At 44.5% G+C, this 15,798-nt stretch overlaps 1 protein-coding gene across 4 annotated transcripts in view; it reads left to right on the top strand.

Moving 5' to 3' along the window:
- LOC147021150 (uncharacterized) overlaps window positions 1-15,295 on the top strand; it is a 163,329-nt gene extending 148,034 nt beyond the window's left edge. For all 4 annotated transcript variants that reach the window (XM_085890987.1, XM_085890989.1, XM_085890988.1 and 1 more), the window contains 2 exons: window positions 3,529-3,615; window positions 14,285-15,295. In XM_085890987.1, coding sequence (XP_085747113.1) covers window positions 3,529-3,615; window positions 14,285-14,446 — 249 coding nt within the window. In that variant the 3' untranslated portion in view covers window positions 14,447-15,295. The remainder of the gene's footprint in view (window positions 1-3,528; window positions 3,616-14,284) is intronic.
- The last annotated feature ends 503 nt before the right edge of the window (window positions 15,296-15,798 follow it).

The raw sequence follows: 15,798 nt of genomic DNA, 5'->3' as shown, positions 1-15,798 counted from the left end.
GAGAGGAAGTCTGCGAGCCATGAGTGGAGATGGCCTTGAATACCATGGGAAGAGAGTTTGGTGAGTAGGGCAGGGTGCCAGACTGTGTCAAAAGCACGTGATATGTCCAGGGATACGGCTCGGATTTCCTGTCTGGCATTGAGGACCTCCATCCATTGATGGGAGAGCAGTAGCAGCATATCCAGGGTAGAGTGATTGGACGGCAAAAAGTGGGCGTGTGTCGTTTTTGATCCGTTTTTGAAGCACAAAATCCGTGATTTTGTACACGCTGTTCGGCGCGCGCCCTGCACGAGTCCAACACCGGTACCCACAGGCGGCGCAAGAACGGTGGCGATGCGACGGTTGCGAGGTGTGACGTGAAGGTCGTGGCGGTTGTGGTGAAGCGGCGTTGTGGTTTGTGATTGATGTTGTGGTTGTGGTGGTAATCATGGCGGTTGGTCCAAATTAAAGATAGTAAAAGAAAAACGGCTATCCTGAAGAGTCGCAGCACGCATAAATGACATGTATTCCCACTAGACAACGGGTTTGGGCCTAACTACACATGTACTTACCGAGATACCTCACCTAAGGGACCTGAATGGTGGTTTGCGAATTTGGTAACCACAACACTATATATATATATAATATATATATATATATATAATATATATATATATATATATATATATATATATATATATATATATATATATATATATATATATATATATATATATATATATATATATATATATATATATATAATATATAATATATATATATATATATATATAATATATATATATATATATATATATATATATATATATATATATATATATCCACCTCTTTGTAATGCCTTCATACACGCTTTGCAACACGCAACATTGCACGCCACAAAAGCCATACTGCAGATGAAGGTTACCTATTGGTTCACGAGTCAGTAAGTGACCACTATATTCGTTATGTCTGTCTGTCTGTCTGTCTTTCTGTCTGTCCCGAGCATAGCTCCGTGGGTTTTGATCCGATCTTTATAAAATTTGGGTGGGAGGTTTATATTATCATGATCTCGGTGTGTTTTCCTGAGAATGGGTGTGCTGCGCCCATTCTGGGCAGAGCCACGCCCAAATAACATGTTTTTAGGGGGTAGCCGATTTCAAGTTACATCTTCTCCCAGGGGGTTTGTCAAATCTGGCAGGGGTTTCGGTATTTGGTTAGCCCAATGGCACCTGCATAGCCCCACAGAGCTCGATTTTTCATTTTCATCCCAAGGTCAAGGTCACGAACTTAGAAAATGTCAAAAAAAATCAATAAATTGGGCATCGAGCTCCTAGGTTTTTCAACTGTTTCGAATGAAAGTTCGTATGCAAGTCGTGCTCTTCGAGTACTACAACTTTCATCATTTACGTTTTTCCCGATTCGACAAACCCCCTCGATTCGACAAACCCCCTCGCAGAAGATGTAACTTGAAACCGGCTACCCCTAAACACTTGTTTTTGGGCGTGGCTCCACCCAGAATGGGCGCAGAACGCCCATTCTCAGGAAAACACAACTAGATCATGATATAAACCTATCACCCAAATTTTATCAGGATCGGATCAAAACCCACAGAGCTATGCTCAGGACAGACAGACAGACAGACAGACACACACCATAACTAATATAGTGGTCACTTACTGAGTCGTGAACCAAAATGGACATTTGTTGAAGTCTTTGATTTAAAAAAAAAATGAATGATTGCTGACATCATTTGTTGAAACTGGTTATTTTCATTGTTTGGAGTTACGAAAACCGATTGACATGAAACATTATCAATTATTTTGATTTTCTTTCAACAACAAATCCCATAATACTCACTCGTAGTGCCACTTTGATTTGAGTGGGGAGGGGGGGTGGGGGGAAATCGAATAGTTGTTAAATATTTGTGTTGTTTTGTTTTCACAGCAAAAATAATTCGTTTTTCTGAAAGCAAACTTTTACATACTGTACATGTAAGCACAACCAGTCAACACCCGTACATTTTGTAGAAACACGAGCACAGTAAGTGGCATTATCTGCATCACAGTAGTCACACAATACTGCATATGGGGCTGCTCCTCTCACAGCAACTGCTGGAGGTCCTAAGTCTCATAAAGAAGAGAGTTTAGGACCATCCGTCTGCTTGGACACAATATCTCGGACATTCAACACATCCTGGCATCCTGCTATGCTGGCCAAGCCTGACTGTACTATACTTTGCCTCTCCCTTTGAAACCCCTGCTGACTGTTTACCTCTCCTCAGCAAAGGTTTTCATGCAACTACACTGATTGAGCCAACTTCGTGCTAATGAGTACCTTACTGTTCTTGAAGAAATGTCGACACACCTGTAACTTTCAGCTACGTCATTTGTAAGATCTCGACTGGATCATCGTCTGTCACGTAGAGACCATATCCTTAGGTACTCAACATAACTCTTGGAGATTTTGGGTTTTCTTCCTCCACCGCTTCGATTTTCAACAGTCCTAGTTTCGCATGTCCTCCTCACAGTCTTGCATACAGTTCCTGCTGAAACATGAAGGCGAGCTGCAATCTGCCATACGGAGTGTCCTTCACAAAGATTTAGATTTCTATATGCTTGTCATGTGATATTTCCTTCCCAGGAGCCATGGTGTTCATCACACATTCAACACACCACAATGACATCACCATCTCCACTTTTATAGTCCTTCTTCTTCTTCTGGTTATTCTTCCCCCTTCAAGCCTGAAGATTCATGCAGAACCGAGCATTGTTTGTCCGTGCTTTATCCTTTGTAAATGCTGAGAATCAAGCAAGGAAGCAGCAAATACCGTTTTTACTTCTTTGGTATGACCAAATTGGCTGTGGTTGGAACCACTGACTTCCCAGACTCAGAGCAGACACTCTGACCATTTTACCACCGAATCTGGGTCTGCTTAAGGACGTACTTTGCACAACCATCCTACGTTATCCTCCATCCCAACTGATGATCTTTTCTACGCCCATGAACCTTTCATTAGCAAATCCTCTTGCAGTTCATCGTTTTCCTCCCTCCCTATTTTCCTGGTCACAAAACACACACACACACACACACACACACACACACACACACACACACACACACACACACACACACACACACACACACACACACACACACACACACACACACCTCTACATTCCAACCTTGATAAATGGTGTATTGATGTGCGACTCTCAGGTACCATTCTGTTTTAAGATGCCCCAAAAAGATGTCTGTTTCATTGTTTTGTTTTTATACCTTTAAGTACACAACAGAAGGCTGCAATAACACAAGACTAATAATAATTTCAACAGATTTCATCTTGTTTCGATGAACATGACATTAAAAAATAAAATTTAACATTTCAAATTATTTTAACCCAAAAGCTTCCATTTGTAAAAAAAAAAAAATTCACCAAAACACGGTATCCAATAATTATTTAGTACCCCAGGGTACCACACAATGTGCTGATTGTTGGTTTGAATCATTGCCTTTGTTTCTATCAACATGAGAAAAATATCTTTCCTCCAGGTGTGTCTGCACGTGAAGGATTCTGAAATCCAATACCTCAAGCAGGAAATTAATTCCCTCAAGGATGAGCTCCAGATGACACTAATGGTTTGTCTTTATGCTCTCATCTTTTTCACTGCATGGCTCTTGGTTTTGATCATCCCACACAGCGGCTGAGGTCACTGAACTTGTGTGGATCAGACTGTCTGAATTATATTTTGAAGGAGATGTGACTTCTTGAATAAGCTGTGGATCGTTCTCAATCTGCACATTTCAAAACTGATATCAAACGTTTTACTGAAATCCCAGTGAGAAGGAAAGAGATTTCTGATAATTTTTCTGATTTCTGATTTTAAAAAGATGGACCATGGATAAACAACCAGAAGTTGGCAATAATAGTGCAAACTTTGATAGGCCCACGCCTTATGAGTGTCGAAGTAAGGGGATTCGTATTATAAGCTTTAGAGAAGAAGTTCCATGCAAATGAACTGGTTTTATATATATATATATATATATATATATATATATATATATATATATATATATATATATATATATATATATATATATATATATATAGTTTTACGATTTACATCGGAAACAGGAGAAAAATGTTTGTAAACCCTTAAGAATTGTTCTGTATTTCTGTGTAAATTTGACCGAAAATGTGATCAGATCTTCATCAAAGTCCTAATAATAGATAAAAAGAACCCGATTAAACAAATAGCACATGAAAAAAAAATCTACTTTTTCATTTATTTATTCAGCAAAATGATCCAACATTCAATTTTCTGTTGGAAAAAGTATGTGAACCTCTCGGTTCATTAGCTCAATTAAGGGGGTAATTACAGTCAGGTGTTTCAATCAATGGGAATCGAATGTGAGTTTGGGTGGCCCTGCCCTATATGAAAACCATAAACTTTGCTCATCGCCATCAGAGTCTGGTCTTCACCACAGGTTTGTGGAAGTGTGTTGTTGTGTAACTCTTAATATTCAATGACCACTCAAAGCAAAGTACAATTCAATCAGAGAATATTTATTACGCGTGATATGACAGAGCGAAGGAGCATCGATGTAAAACATACAATGGTCTCCGCTAAATGTAGTTGTAATAATCGAATGTCGGTAATTTGGTCACAGGAAATTTGGTCACGGGAAATTTGGTCATGGTAAAACGGTCACAAGGTAATTTGGTCACGGTAATTCGGTCACAAGGTAATTTCGTCACGGTATTATTATTATTATGATTTATTATTCACTGCATTTAAGGCCAGTAAGGCCCAAGAGCAGTAATAAACATTTTCATTTCATGGCCGGCGAATCTTGTTGGCATAATGACGAATTGACCAAGTTTACTGACTACTATCATGGAATTGATTCTGTCTCTCTCAACTTTTAAATTCCGATTCCATTATAGTAGTCAGTAAACTTGGTCAATACGTCATTATGCCAACAAGATTCGCCGGCCATGAAATGAAAATGTTCATTACTGCTCTTGGGCTTTACTGGCCTTAAATGCAGTGAATAATAAATCATAATAATAATAATACAGTGACCAAATTATCATGACCGAATTACCGTGACCAAATTACCTTGTGACCGTTTTACCGTGGCCAAGTTACCTTGTGACCGGTTTACCGTGACCAAGTTTCCCGTGACCAAATTTCCTGTGACCAAATTACCGTGCCCCGTAAGAATCATCTACATCTTGTATATCTTACTAAAACTCTCATCTTGTATGTATGTATGTTCCCGAAATACAGCCAAAACGGTACACGATTGCGCAAACATTTTCGGCCCACCTTACTCACTATTCTCCTGTGGTGTGCAGTATCAAGTTTCGTTAAAATCGGGCAACAAAAAAATTATAAAAAAAAAAAATTCCTGATTCAGTCAAGTACTCTTCGGGAAAATTTGATCAATGCAAACAACCTCAGTGGTATAGTTCGCTGGAGCTATCTTTTTGATTTTCTTGAAATTATTTATTTAAAAATCTCAAACATTTAGCATAGACAAACAACGATTTATTTTTAAGCATAAAATAAACATCGCCATTTTGATCTAATACTTCCGTGTTCATGAATAAATAAAATTGTGTTTAGAAGATTACGCACAATAATTTATTCGACTTTCTTTTCTCCGTTTTTTTTCTTCACACGGATGCGCAATATCAAGTTTCGTTAAAATTGGGCAACGAAAAAAATTATTAAAAAATCAATTCCCGATTCAGTCAAGTACTCTTTCGGGATTATTTGATTAATGCAAACAACCTCAGCGGTATAGTTCGCTGGAGCTATCTTATTTATTTTTTTTGAAATGATTTTTTTTATCAACTGCTGTCAGTCACAATGGGAACCCAACGGGTTCACGGGTTGCCTAGTATAATATGGAATAGGCAAAGCCTAGAAGCGAACGTAGAATTATTCTTGCATTCGCTTCTTTTATAACTTTTATAATTTATTTATAACCCAAACATGGCGGTTCCAATCGCTCTACCACAAACGGGACGAGGAAGGTGGCACGAGTCGCTTTTCACTGAGTTGATGATGTTTATTTGTTTTTATTATTAACCAGAAATAACAAGACTCGGCAAGAAGAGGGATCCGGGGCGATTCGACGGGATAGTGTGGGATCGGGCGTGGGGAAAACACAGACAATTTCAATGAATATACAGATCTCAAACCCTCTAAGGCGCCAAGTACACACACACACACACAAACACACACACACACACACACACACACACACACACACACACACACACACACACACACACACACACACACACACAACGTAGCTACTTCTGGTGGTCAGGCTGGACCGTGGTGTGGACGCAACTGTCCCTGGATCGGCGTCGGACGAGCTGGCCTTGCTCTCGTCAGGGGGGGGCAGGAGAAACCGTGGTGCTGTCGACCTCCTGGTCCTGGCCCAAGTCCGCTCACAGCCACCAGGGAACCAGTTCTGGCGCCAAGTTGCGAGCAGGAGAGGGAGGCAGGTTCGACCCCGTACTCCGAGTCAGCAGAACCCCAGAGCCAACCAAGGTGAGGCACGAGGCTCAGCAAGGCTCCAAGACACGATGAAGAACACGATCGAATCAGCACAACAACAAGTACGCTTCCCGCGCAACAGCCTCCACACCAAAAAAACACGATCTTTTTGTCCCGATCTTCTTCCTCTTTCTTTTCGACCCCGAACAGAACCTTTTTATCCTCCCGTCCTCGTCACTGCCGATCGAGCCATTTTATTGGCCCACCGCCGTCGCCTTCGGCCAATCGTGATCACGGGGCGGAGCCATCCGCAGCCCTATCCTGTGACGTCACGGCCAGCCTCCAGGAACTAGTAAAAGGGGTTTACGCAGACACACTTCCCCTATCCCGTCTCCCTATCTAATTACGTCACAATTATCATTTCCCCCTTGAAGAAATGAACATTTACTAGACAACTTATCACCACTGAATTGCTACTTATTACATCGAGATCCTGGTAAACTCGAACAGCATGGCATACCTAATTAAACATCCTAATTACCCTTTGAATGCATACCCCCCCCTCAAACGTAACACTGCCCCCTCCTCTGGTACCGCAGCTCCTGCAAGGTATATCACAGTCGCTACCGTACCAGCCTTAACACTTACTGACTCACACCTAATTAACCTAACGAAATAAAGTAGGAGGGGCAATGGGCAGCGAGTCGCAGCTAACTTACCTATCCTGCTTAATGTACTACCCCCTTATGGCCTTATCCTCGCCTAAACAATCATTCGTTTTTTTGTTTTGTTTTTTTTTATTTTATCACATGATAGCACTGAGCGAAGTTGCACTCCATCTTCTGGATCATCGCTCTTGCCCAACACTCTTCCAGTGATCTGGGGAGGGGAAACAAAAGGTTCCACAAAAACACAACACATACTTTACATTCCTACTCTAAGCCTTAACGACACTATTCACAGGATATTTACACTTGACTGCCTCCCCCAGTGGATGCTAATAGACCCAGTGTTACCCGGGGAGCCAATTTTCAAATTTGCTTGCCCCAAAATTATGCGGACATCATGCCCTTGCTGCACATGTCAAGTTGTGCGGGATCGAGTGGGACTCATACATCTTCACAACACTCACACCATGGTCATCATCACATTTCTAGGTCATGGTCCTCATTTTAATCATGCAGGCTGAATCCCGTCGTGGCCGTGGGGTGGTTGACCACAAGATGATGGGGGCATCTCAGGTGCAACCATGCCCACAGGTAAGCTTTAGTCCAACCCGGACGTTTCTCCGCTCCGCTCCCTTTGATTCCCTCCCCCCTGGTAGCCATCAGCTCTAATCCCGTACAACACTCTGGACGGGGTCTCACTGGCTCCTCTGGCCTTCCTGGGTCGCCAAGGTCCTACCCGCCTTGGTCGCCCAACCAGACCCTCTCCCAGTTGCCTCCAGACACTGTCACCATTAGCCACCAGATGGTGAATCTCCTTGAAGGGGGTCGCAATTCACGCTCACCGTGAGCTTCAGCAATCCCTGTGGACAAGCACATCATCCCCACCCACAAAACCCACATGACTCCCCCACCCCATCGGCCTTACATGTGACACCTGCATTTCTAACACTTCGCCGACCATGACCTTCCCTGTTACCACACCATGTCCAATAAAAATCAATGTGTGCACCATACATTTCACTTCTTAACTTGAAGCAACTCACACAGCACTTCTCACCCGATCCACGCACCAGCCATTGGACAGCCACTTGTGCCCGCTTTGTTACCAATTACCCACTGTCCCGATTGTCACTCTAAAACCCAGCAGAACTTTCAAACCCATGCCAATTTTCCCACAATTCATTTTTTTTTCCACTAAAGGAGGCACTTCGCCACAATCTCACCAGCCGTGCATGGCCCTATATGCTCAGCCTGATCTAGTCTCCCGGACCCCCGACAGTGATCTCCGGACCCGACCTATGAAAGGGCATCTCGGATAGACCTGGCGGTTCAGCAGGAGGATTCATCCTCTCCGGGCTTGAAAGTCTATTGGAGGGTCTCTCCATCGCCGGGTACCGGCAATATCGTTGCACGTGTCCTCTTCGCCCGCACCGGAAACAACTCCCCATAAAAGGCCCCCGTGAGTATCGGTGAAATGTCTCTTCCGGTTCCGGACCCCCTCGGCCATAATCAAATTGCTCTATGGGCTGGGCTGGACCCCGCCGCTTTGGCACACTAACTACCGGATTACCCTTTATCAAACTTGACAGTTTCTGGCAAATTTCCTGAAACATTTGGGTAATGCCAATTTCTCCCAGCCCCCCTCCCTGATCCTGGATCTCCACCTGTCGGATCATCACCGATGGCCTCTCTGGAACCCGACCCAGCCGACTCCACGAGGCCAGCCTGGCTGCGCACTCGGCCGCTCGGTGCACGGTGGGTGGATCCTGTCGCTCCACTAGCGCTCGGACCTCAGGGTCAGGAAGAGCAGCTAAAAATTTCTCGAGTGCCAGTCTGTCCCATGCCTCCACTGTAAGGTCCCGATACGCGATCCTGACTGATTGGTAAATGTCCTGTGCCAGCTCCTGCACTGTCTCACCCGGCTTTAATCTGCGGTGCTGGAGCTGGGCCAGCACCAGATCACAGTTTGCCGCGAACCCAAACCCACGGCTCAACGCCTCGCAAATGTGGGAGCTGGTAAACATCCCCTCCGCGATCACGTTTAACACATCTGCGGCTGGTCCCCGCAACGTTGCCACCAAATTCCCTGTACGTTCCCGCTCATTCCACCCGTTTAGTCGGGAAATGCACTCAAATTGCGTCAGAAAAGCTTCAACGCTCCCTGACCCATCGAAATTTACCAGGGGGATCACTTTTACGGTGGCCCGCTTCTCAGTTTCTCCCTTGTCCGAATCCAGCCCAGGGATCAAACACCTTGTGGCTGCGTATCCAATTTCGGAGCCCACTGTGGCCAAAGATGTTTTGTGGTGAGGGTCTCATGGGTCAATTTTGCCTCCTGTTCCAAACGTTGAATGGACCGATTCACCTCTTCCCGCAGGATCTTCTGGGCCCGCACAACCTCCTCCAAGGCTCCGTCGCGAGTTTGTAGCTGCTCCTCAACCAACCCGGACACTCTACTTACAAAAGACGGCTCTACCAGGCCTTTATCCAAGACTTCATCTTGGCTCATAATTTTATCTTGTTCGTCCAAACGAGCCTCCAATCCTTTTACCTCCTCCGCCAAATTCATCCCTTGCTTCCTCAGCTCTCCCCACTCTTCAACTTGCAGCTGCATACGAGCATCCACACAGGCACGATGACGTTCCAGGCTTTCATCCACTTTATCAACCCAAATGTTCGTTGCATCAATTTTATCTACCAATTTTTTCATATATTTTCCCTCTCCAATGTAATTTCTACCTTTGTTTCCTCCAATCTATCCTCGAATTTACTTTGTATTTCTCCCAATTTAACATCCACACACTCCTGCATCTCAGTTTTCATTTTCTCCATCTTTTCCCCCAATTCATCCCTCATTAAATCAATCCGTGCACCCAACTGTTCCCCCATTACCCCCAATCGATCCGCCATCTCTGCCCCCTGTGCCGTCATTTTTGCCCTCTGTGTCACGAATTGATTTTCCATTTGTGCCGTCATTTCTGCCCTCTGTGTCACGAATTGATTTGCCATTTGTACCGTCATGTCCGCTATTAAACGTTCCAACAGTGTCTGGATCGTCATCTCACCGGTTTCCGGCGCTGCCGGCCCCGTTACGGGCAATGAAGCACGGTCCACGCTCGGAATGGGGGAGGTTCCAACCCTACCCCCAACTCGCTGCCAGACACGTGGCCTTCCTCCTCAAACATCTGCACATCCGCCATGGTGCAGAAGTCCCGTTTGCCGCCAATTAATTTAAATTTGAAAAATCTGGCCAAAGTTTTCCCGCGCTCGCGCGCTTTTCTGTAATAATTTTATATTCCAATTCGTGGCGAGATTTTAATCTTGGTATATTCTCCCGATACCAAATATAATTTAGAGGGGTTCGAACATCCCACTCCTGACACCAATGTGACGTCCACGGGACTTGAACAGTCCCACCAACGTAGAATGAGCCGAAACGATGGAGGCGGTTTATTTATTTATAACCCAAACATGGCGGTTCTAATCGCTCTACCGCAAACGGGACAAGGAAGGTGGCACGAGTCGCTTTTCACTGAGTTGATGATGTTTATTTGTTTTTATTATTAACCAGAAATAACAAGACTCGGCAAGAAGAGGGATCCGGGGCGATTCGACGGGATGGTGTGGGATCGGGCGTGGGGAAAACACAGACAATTCCAATGAATATACAGATCTCAAACCCTCTAAGGCGCCAAGTACGTACACACACACACACACACACACACACACACACACACACACACACACACACACACACACACACACACACACACACACACACACACACACACACACACAACGTAGCTACTTCTGGTGGTCAGGCTGGACCGTGGTGTGGACGCAACTGTCCCTGGATCGGCGTCAGACGAGCTGGCCTTGCTCTCGTCAGGGGGGGGCAGGAGAAACCGTGGTGCTGTCGACCTCCTGGTCCTGGCCCAAGTCCGCTCACAGCCACCAGGGAACCAGTTCTGGCACCAAGTTGCGAGCAGGAGAGGGAGGCAGGTCCGCCCGCCGTTCGACCCCGTACTCCGAGTCAGCAGAACCCCAGAGCCAACCAAGGTGAGGCACGAGGCTCAGCAAGGCTCCAAGACACGATGAAGAACACGATCGAATCAGCACAACAACAAGTACACTTCCCGCGCAACAGCCTCCACACCAAAAAAACACGATCTTTTTGTCCCGATCTTCTTCCTCTTTCTTTTCGACCCCGAACAGAACCTTTTTATCCTCCCGTCCTCGTCACTTCCAATCGAGCCGTTTTATTGGCCCACCGCCGTCGCCTTCCGCCAATCGTGATCACGGGGCGGAGCCATCCGCAGCCCTGTCCTGTGACGTCACGGCCAGCCTCCAGGGACTACTAAAAGGGGTTTACGCAGACACACTTACCCTATCCCGTGTCCCTATCTAATTACGTGACAATTATCATTTCCCCCTTGAAGAAATGAACATTTACTGGACAACTTATCACCACTGAATTGCTACTTATTACATCGAGATCCTGGTAAACTCGAACAGCATGGCATACCTAATTAAACATCCTAATTACCCTTTGAATGCATACCCCCCCTCAAACGTAACAATATGCACATGAGAGAGACATCCCACAAAGTTCTTATCATGTTGGTCAAAGACAACAAACGGATTAAAGCAAGGCAAGGGTGCAACTGTAAGTAAAACAATTCTGCACAGATTCAGGCTGTTCACATTCCATGGATCTTTAGAAAGGCCTGTCAAGAGATGGCAGGTACCTCAATTAGAAATCCAACAGAGAGAGAAGAGGAAAAGAAAGGGAAGACAGGGAACAAAAGCAGCAGCAGGAAAGAACATTGGGTGCATGGAAAGGCTAAGAGAGTTGGCATTAGGCCTTTAGCAAAGCTCGAGAAGATTCAAGTTCCAATAAAATACATTTGATTAAAATATATTGATTATAGCTTCCAATAAATATAGGCAGATAGTGTACAAATGGAGAAAATTCAACACCATTGTTACTCTTTCCAGGAGCAGTCGTCCAATGGAAATCACTCCAAGAGCAAAGCGTACAATAATCCAGGAGGTCACAAAGAACCCCAGGGTAACATCAAAGGATCTGCAGGCCTCTCCGGCATTGGCTAATGTCAGTGTTCATGAGTCCACCATCAGGAAAACACTGAACAGGAATGGTGCGCATGGAAGGATAGCAAGGAGGAAACCACTGCTCTCCAAGAATAACATTGCCACCCATCTCAAGTTTGCCAAACACCACCTGGATGATCCAGAAGGCTATTAGAAGAATGTTCGATTGACAGATAAGTCGAAAGTGTAACTTTTTGGCTTAAATGAGAAACGTTATATTTGGTGAAAACCAAACACTTCATTCCAGCACAAGAACCTCATCCCAACCGTGAAGCATGGTGGTGGGGATATCATGGTTTGGGGATGCTTTGCTGGCTCAGGACCCGAACGGCTTGCCATCATTGATGGAACCATGAATTCTGGATTGTACCAGCAAATTCTACAGGAGAATGTCAGGGCATCCCTCCGTGGGCAGAAGCTTAACACAAAGTGGGTCATGTAGCAAGACAACGATTCCAAACACACAAGTAAATCTGTAACAGAATGGCTGAAGCAGAAGAGATTTCGCATTTTGGAATGGTCAAGTCAAAGTCCAGACCTCAACCCAATCGAAATGTGGTGGCAGAACCTGATGTGAGCAGTTCATGCAAGAAAGCCCACAAATATCTCAGTTCTGTAAGCAGAGTTGAAGCAGTTCTGTCAGGAGGAAAGGGCCAAAATTCCTCCAAGCCGATGTGCACCACTGATCAAGAGTTACAGGAAACGTTTGGTTGAAGTTATCGCTGCTCAAGGGGCGCCACCAGTTACTGAATGTAAAGGTTCACATACTTTTTCCGACAAAGAAATTGAATGTTAGATCATTTTGCTCATTAAATAACTTAAAAAGTAGGTTTTTTTGTGTGCTATTTGTTTAATCAGGTTCTCACTATCTATTATGAGGACTTAGCTGAAGATCTGATGACATTTTAGGTCAAATTTATGCAGAAATATCGAAAATTGTAAAGGGTTCACAAACTTTTTCTCACCACTGTATCATGCTTATGAGTTCCATCACAAGAGGTAGAGTTCCATAAGAAACAGACGCCACCTAATTTGGCTTCCATCATTCATCATGAAGGGCCAGGAGGCAGCATGACACGACCGAAGTATGTACGCGAACGCCAGGAGCTAATGGCGGCACTCACAACCTGTGAGAGCTTGGATGATCCTGGATCAGCCCTGGAGATGACAAATATGAACCGGTGTCCTGATGTTGAGAGTAGACGAGGGGACAAAAAGTAATTTTTTAGCATTTGGCTGATGCACATCTGACCGTATTTCATTTTTTGAATTTGGTCTGATCGCAGGTAGCCAACAATGCCGGATCGACTCTTGTCGTTATCTGTGTTCGGTCCAGCATCTAGGCTAACGTAGGATGGTTGCACCATAATAAAGCCATGGTTGACCTGTCTTAAGAAAGTTGTCAACATTCAACAAAAAGTGACATCGCATGTGGGCACGGATTGTGGCAGGATTAAAGAAAGTTATTCTGATTACTTATTACCTCCACCACCGACAGGGACGGAGGTTGTTTTCACCCCTGTCCCATCTGTTTGTTTGTTTGTCTGTCTGTCTTTGAGCAGGATATCTCAGAGCTATGGAACGATTCGGACAAAATTTGGTGGACAGGTTGGGTGTATGACAAGGATGAATTGGTTCGATTTTGGTGAGGATCCGGATCTGGATACGAGAATTTTCAAAGTGATTCTTCACCATTAAGAGACAGAGCCAAAAACGATATATAGCACGATATGTCAAAAAAGTTGTGGACGGATTCGGATAAAACTGGGTGGATGAGTTGGTGAGATGACAAGAATAAGCCGATGAGATTTTGGTTGAGGTTGGCCTATCGGTGGGATACAAAATGTAAAAACCGTTCAGCCTGGTGGAGGTATGTTCTCTACCGAGTGCCGTTCTAGTTGTTAATATGTCCTTTTGATTGCTGGGGGTAGAACACGTTAACGTGATGAAGACGAGCGGTATTAAACTCATGCCATGGTTTTGTTTGTTGCGATTTATTTTTGCTGCCAGGTGAAGGAGCGCGCTGTCGAAGAGCTCATTGGTCAGTGCAAGGAACACGGTGTGGCGAGAGAGAAAGCAGAGAGAGACGCCAGGAGGCTACGTGCACAGCTCGAGCTATTGCTCGATGGGAAATCGGAACGTGTGCACAGTACAACAACCAGCACACTGTAGGCTTGTGGCCAAGCTCTCCAATCCTGACATTTCGACGTTTTCCTTTCAGGTTTCTAAAATGGAGCTGATACACCATGACGGTTCAGAGTTACGTGGACTTTTGTTCTTTGCAGTGGACGAGTATCGGGACGAATTGTTTTTTTTTTTGAGAGAATTTGTCTTTATAGCGGAGGTAACCAGTACCCACACTGCCAACAACAATTTTGTTTGTAAGAAAATATTTCCTTGAATTGAGAACATTTTTCTCTCCCCGCAAGAAATTTTTTCTCATGGTTTTCTTGTTTCAAGGAAATATTTTCTTCGAAATAAAATTCTTTTCGGCAGTGTGCAATCATGTGTTTCCTGCTTTAGTGCATGTGCTGAAAATCAAGATGGCGGTAAAGTGAGACAACAATGAGAGCAAACAATTATGAATTTTTCTGGTCGATGAAAAGATCAAACCAATTGATTTTCTGGAGTTGATTGGTTCCACGGTTTGGTGATGATCACCTCTCAAGGACCTCCATATGAAGAGCACCTTAGGGGGCCAGAGGTCCTTGATGAAAGTTTCCATTGAGAAGGATGTCCGACATACATTGGCCACAGATAGACACGTCAAAAAGAATGCGACAATGCAGTCGTCCAAAAGCTTCCACTCCAAAGGAGCAAGTGTGCCTCCAAAGCTGGAGAATATAGAATTCGTTTTTTTATTTATTAATTTGTGGTTCCAGTTTGAAGCAAACGTATGAATGTACTTCGCTTCTCTATAAGCTAAGTTCTGCTGATCAGATTGTGTTCTCCTGTTGTTTGTTCAATAAATCATTGTGGACCTTGCTTGTGTTCATAAATTCACCTGCAGGTCCCAAAGCATCTTCGTGGGTTACTTGTTCGGGCAATACAGGAGGGTGTTATGACGCTTCTTCCACCTTCGCTGTCATACAATCAGCCTGGCTGCATATTTTTCAGCTTCCCAAATGAGCCTCTTCTTCGTCCTTGTATTATCACTTCAACATTGAACACTTTTTCTTGCCTAAACTTAACCCTTTGAACCCTGAGCTCCTCGGACTTTCTGTTCCCTCACCCTGGGCTCATTGGAGAAAATCTGGCTGCTCTGGTATATGGAGGTTTGGATCGCGGCTGGTAAACCGGCCACTTGGGTTATAGAGGTATGAGTAGCGGCTGGTAAACCTGCCACTTGGGTATATAGAGGTATGAGTAGCGGCTGGTAAACCGGCCACTTGGGTTAGAGAGGCATGAGTCGCGGCTGGTAAACCTGCCACTTGGGTATATAGAGGTATGAGTAGCGGCTGGTACACCTGCCACTTGGGTATATAGAGGTATGAGTAGCGGCTGGTAAACCAGCCACTTGGGTT

Source organism: Eptatretus burgeri, chromosome 8, assembly GCF_056783735.1.
Source record: "Eptatretus burgeri isolate ZD-2024b chromosome 8, Ebu_testis_v1, whole genome shotgun sequence".
Taxonomy (NCBI): Eukaryota; Metazoa; Chordata; class Myxini; order Myxiniformes; family Myxinidae; genus Eptatretus; species Eptatretus burgeri.
The sequence above is the reverse complement of the archived record's forward strand: the minus strand, read 5'-3'. Positions and strand labels throughout refer to the sequence as shown.